This window comes from Cryptomeria japonica, chromosome 11, assembly GCF_030272615.1.
Source record: "Cryptomeria japonica chromosome 11, Sugi_1.0, whole genome shotgun sequence".
Taxonomy (NCBI): Eukaryota; Viridiplantae; Streptophyta; class Pinopsida; order Cupressales; family Cupressaceae; genus Cryptomeria; species Cryptomeria japonica.
The window spans coordinates 698,909,212-698,915,140 of NC_081415.1; the positions used below are offsets into that span (position 1 = coordinate 698,909,212).

At 34.6% G+C, this 5,929-nt stretch overlaps 1 protein-coding gene across 1 annotated transcript; it reads left to right on the forward strand.

Moving 5' to 3' along the window:
- Nucleotides 1-1,538: 1,538 nt before the first annotated feature.
- LOC131067152 (large ribosomal subunit protein uL1) lies at nucleotides 1,539-5,545 on the forward strand. Its single transcript, XM_058002090.2, has 4 exons — nucleotides 1,539-1,718; nucleotides 1,817-2,036; nucleotides 4,732-5,103; nucleotides 5,248-5,545. Exons 1-4 carry the CDS (start codon nucleotides 1,714-1,716, stop codon nucleotides 5,299-5,301), a joined length of 651 nt encoding a protein of 216 aa, XP_057858073.1. The 5' UTR covers nucleotides 1,539-1,713; the 3' UTR covers nucleotides 5,302-5,545.
- Nucleotides 5,546-5,929: the final 384 nt, after the last annotated feature.

The window sequence follows — 5,929 nt, forward strand, 5'->3', positions numbered from 1 at the left end:
TTAAATCCCACCTTTACACCTTAGGAACATTGAAGATTTTCCTCCACCATACATCTCATAACCAAATAACCAACTTAGTCTTACCAATTAATCCTCCCAACCAATCTAAACCATTGATCGACTCAATCAAAAACTTATAAATCTACCACTCCTTAAGCCACTTGGAGGGATCCTTAGTCTGAAATACAATGCCATGCTGTCATTATGAGAAATCACATTCTATCCTTCATTAATGGCAAATTATTGAGCACAACTACTATTGGTGTATTAAGAATCTTGTGTGGGTAGGAGTTTCTTTTGTCCATATTTTCAAAATTTCCTTTGCTTTAGATGAGGTGTAGGTAGATGTGAAGTGGGGGTTTTAATCTTGATTTTCATTTTATATTTTATTATCTACATCTCCAACTCACCCCAAGAAGAGGGATGCTAATTATATAAGTTTACAAGAGGATCTTGATCAACACTAAAACTAGCTAAATAATGTGGCACCAAATCAACCTTATGATAGCAAGAACATAAATAGATATGCTTGAGTTTTGCACTTATCATATATGCATACTTTGATAATCTTCCAAGCTTCTAATTAGGATAACTTCCTTTGTAAGTGCATCAATTACAACTTGAGAATCACCTTCCACTATTAGAATTTACTTTCCACTAGTTGAGGCTAGCTTCAAACCTACAACAAGTCCCTCCCACTCTACTTCATTGTTCATATTACGCCTTAAAAATAGGAAACCACCTTGAAGTAGATTTCCATCATCTCAATCTAAGATTATACAAGAAACTCCATCAAAACTCAACTTGATATAACTCCTAGAAGGAAGTCACCCAACTATATTGCTTTTCTCTTTCATAATTATATTCCTAATTTACTTTAACCTTGAGATATTCCCTAAATCTCTTGATATATTATTACCTTTTAATCTTTGAAGAAATACTTTCAATTATCATTTTTTTATTGGTAACACGAGAATTTTTAGGTTGTGTTGAGCTAAGTAAGGACACAATTGAGGGGCCTCATCTCCAACATTAATGCACATCATTAACACGAATATTTAAAATTTGTGAGCACAATTGCCCAATAGAAGCACAAAGCTCAGAATCACACCAACCCAATGAGGATTTGAAGTGATAAATCACTTGACATAGACACCAACAACATCAATACAAAGGTTCAAACTCTTGAGTACAATAGATTAGTGAGGGTAGCATGCTCCCAATCATAATGACCCAATAAATATTTGAACCTTAATATCTACAACAACAGTACCATGATTTAGCTATCACATTATTTCGTAAACGACTTTAATTATCATTTCTTAACTTTTATTTAAATATATACTAATTTCATACCTTTATGTACATTTAGTTAATTAGATTTACATTATCTTAATTCGGTAGATAAACCTTAAACAAACAAAACAAAGAATACAAATTCTAATCACATTGAGACCATGCTTACCTAGGCACTAATGGTGTAGAGAAATAACCCACAATCTCGAAATGAGTGTGCAAATAATTTGTTAGGAAACCCTAACAACTAATGGTCTTGGTGTGAACACATTCGCGGTTGTGGGGAATGAAGAGAGTTTAGCAAAACCCTAGCTTTGGGTTTTTTTCTTTAATCGTTATCAGCCCTACTTGTTCTTAGGGAAAGTAGAAGCAGGAGAACCGAGAAGAGGAGAGCAGAAGGACGGCGTTGTATCAGCCATGAGGTATGTTTGCGCAGAGATCTGATATGATCTAATCTAAAGTGTTTTGGCCTGAGGGCTTGCTGAATGCAATGTGATGTGTGTGTATGATACTTGTGCAGTAAGCTTCAGAGCGATGTGTTGAGGGAGGCCATAACAGGTTTGGTGGGAGAGAGCAAAGAGAAGAATAGAAAATTTGTGGAGACGATTGAATTGCAAATTGGGCTGAAGAATTATGATCCTCAGAAGGATAAGCGTTTCAGCGGCTCAGTCAAACTCCCCCACATCCCTCGTCCCAAGATGAAGCTCTGTATGCTCGGTGATGCCCAACATGTTGAAGAGGTTTTCACATCGCTTCTCTTTTCATTATGTATAAATATCTGCTCATAGCATAGCTCAAATGCCCTTTTATTTTCTCTCTACACTTACAAGACTATTAAAAAAAACATTTTTATGAAATCAGAGCTTGTAATATGCCTCTTTCATCTTTTAGATTTTTGCCCTTGATAAGGGTTTTTAGCAAGATATTGGTGGCCTTTCTCAGACCGCTAAGGAAACATTTCTTTGAGTTTTTAAACTTGTATGTCGTGCTTGTATTGGTTTCCTTTTCATCATGTTTTATTGCGTTTTCTGTACAGTTGGAATGCCTGCCCTGCATTGATGGTTTCTTCTGATTTACTATGTTCAATTTTTAGTAAATATATCAAATTCACCAGTCGATACGAGGTCCCTTTTTACAAGATCGGTGTGGTATTTATATTTTAAAGTTTTATAGGATTGTGACTAGCTTTTAGAATTTTCAACTAACTTTCCAGGAGATCCAATCTCCTTTTCTTTATGTTGAGTAAATAGTCTCTCTTTTAAATACTAGCATCAAGTTGTGTAGAATTTGTTAGCAGCTTCTACAAATTTTAATTATCCAGCTCGGTTCTTTCTAAAAGTTTGAATTTCTTAGTGCCAGTTTTTCTAATAGACATATGACATCCTAGAATCCCATCTGTCATTTGAAGTCAAGTGTTATTTGTACTGTGAAGTTATCTAGAATCGCTAGCACCTATTAAAATTTACAATTATTCATCTGCACAAGACATAATCATTCTGTAGAATACCAGTTTGGTGACTGTATTGTGAAGTTATCTTGAATTTAATAGAAGACACCCCATTTGAAGATCAGTCCAGTGCCTTTACTGTCAAGTTTTATTGAAGTAACTGTTGTAATTTCCAATCTTCATCTGGCTTCCACTGCACTTTTTAATTTGTTTAAGCTAGTTTACATTAACTGTTGGAATTTCCAATCTTTCATCTGGCATCTACCTTGCATTCTTCATTTGTTTAAGATAGTTTACAAGTAGTCACCAAACCTAATCTCTCTTTTGAAAATCAGTGGGGATTCACATGGCTTCACCTTACATTCTGGATGTGTTTAAGCTGGATTTCTAACGTGCTGGGACCCTTATTCTCCCCTTGCCAGCTTTGTTGATGGTAGGTTGTTAATTGCCATGTTTGGTCTAGCTATCAATATAAGTCTTTCAACATATGTTGATCCTGCCTGTAGGCTTTTAGGCTTTAATGTGTAAAATTCAGGCCGGGCATCTTTTCTAGAATTATAATCAAACAATAAGTAATTTCAAGTGAAAGTTTGCTCGTGGATTTAGGTGTACATGTCTTCCCGGGTTATATGGACTGGGTTCTGATAATGCTTCAGGTCCAACCAGGTTCCTGCTCTAGGCCTCAGGATTCAGCCAGGGACAGAACCCTGGTCAAAGCTTTGTACCATATTTATTAATGAATAAAGAAAAAATGAAAAACAATAACTAACAGCTTTCCTTAGTCTTGATTGAGGATGTGTGACACAGGACTACTACAGTATCATTTGCTTGATGCAGCTAACTGAAGTGGCTCTGGTGCTGCTTGTCCATCCAATGTGTCAGCTGATGATATTGATACTCTCCTTGAGAAGCAACACAATGATTTCTATTGATTTCCATGTGTTGATGCACGATATGAAGTTTAAGTCATTTTGACTTAGAGTAGCCGGAAACTTCTGTGTCCCTCCCTGGGCGTGCGTATCCCCATATTCGTATCCGAGACAGCCTGGATACACGTCAGATGCTGTATCCACGCATGCCCAAAAATCCTTGATTTCCAACTGAGCCAAATACTATGTTATTTGATTTTTTCAAATTTGACATAAATCTTCTTAAATTTAATTTAAATAAGCTTCATTTATGCAATTTAAAAAAAAATTTGGTATAAACTAAACCTACGACAAATGAGAAAGACATGAAATGTTTTTCTATTTCAGCAACCCTTTTTTTTGGTTATCTTCCAATGCAACTCTACTATTTTTGCATATTGTAAATTTTTAAATCAACTTATAATTATTTCTGTAGCAATTATGTGTCTATATTGCTTTTGAAATAATGAAAAATCTCCTCTAATAACTTAGAAAATTGTGTTAAATATGTGTATGTGTTTTTTTATGAATGTTTTATCCAGTTGTATCCATATTGGGGGTCTTAAAAGATGGCATCTGTATCCATATCAGATATGTTTGTATTTAATTTTGTACATTTTGGGCATACTGAACCTGGGGAAAAAAATCTGTGAACTTCAGAACCTGAACCCCAACTGATCATGCAGTCTCTCCTTGAGAAGCAACATAATGATTTCTATCCATTTCTATGTGCAAATGTATCAATATGAAGTTTAAAATCATTTTGACTTATCTTTAATGTTTGATAACTGACTTGAATAATTGTCAGATATGTTTGTATTTAATTTTGTTGTACATTTTGGGCATACTGGATCTGGGAAAAAATATCTGTGAACTTCTGAACCTGAACCCAAGCTGATCATTTCATTGGTCTTTTTCTAAAGATTCATGTAAATGTACGGTTTTATTGCTAATTGTTGGTATTTCAATTTTTAACTGTGTAGAACTCATAGAGTGCAATATTATTGAAAAGGATAATCACCAGTATGTCCAAAATATCTTTTATTGCAATATGATTTGTGACCTTGAGCAAAATTGCAGGCCGAGAAAATAGGATTGGACTACATGGATGTCGAAGGATTAAAGAAAATGAACAAAAACAAGAAATTGGTTAAGAAGCTTGCCAAGAAATATCATGCTTTTCTTGCATCAGAAGCAATTATCAAGCAGATTCCTAGACTTCTTGGACCTGGTCTAAACAAGGCTGGTAAGTTTCCCACTTTGGTGTCACATCAAGAGTCATTGGAGGGAAAAGTAAATGAAACAAAAGCCACTATCAAGTTCCAATTGAAGAAAGTTCTGTGTATGGGTGTTGCTGTGGGTAACTGTGGCATGGACGAAAAGCAAATATTCCAGAATGTTCAGTTGAGTGTTAACTTTCTGGTGTCCTTGCTCAAGAAAAACTGGCAAAATGTAAGTTGGCTACTATGCTATTCTTTTGGTTGATTTCCCTGATTATATACGTTGGATGTAGTTCAAGGATTACACCATTTATATTGTATTATTTCTACAGAATCTGACACTAAATAGCTTTATAATGCAAATGTAATGATGCAGGTACGTTGTCTCTATCTGAAGAGCACCATGGGAAAGCCGTCTCGGGTATTCTAAATGAACAGTTTAGTCAGCTTTTGCACAATGAACATTGATGGAATATGTTTTGTTTTGTTGGTATAGGGTAGGGTGTTTAGACAATTTATTCTATAATGCAAAATTGCATTTGATTTGAATATAACATTTTTCAGAGGCATATGTTGACCAATAGGCAGGCTCTTATTTATGTTGTAACTGAGGGAGATTCTATTTTTGATGCACAATTGCTTTAATGATTGATGTCATGTCCTTTTTCAAAGAACTTTGTAATGTTGTTGTTGTAGAGTGTACATGTTTAATTTTACATTACATGCAATACTTCCAAGACAGCTACTTCATATATCTTTTTGATAAAGTTAGTTAATTTATTTCCCTGTTTATGGTGGCAGTTTCTGTAGAACTTTGAGCAAATACAAAGTTCAGATTTTGAAGTTTATTTTAATTTTCTGATGAATTTAGTTTTGGCCCCTTCTAAGCTTTTTGGCTTTTATCTTCTGCTTTAGCAGAAAATGCATGCGGTCTTTTATTATCTTATCACTTTATCCAGTTTGTTGCACTATTCCATTTATTGTTTTTCGTATTTTGGAGTCTTTTATTAATTTATCACTTATCCAGTTTGTTGCACTATTCCATTTATTGTTTTTCA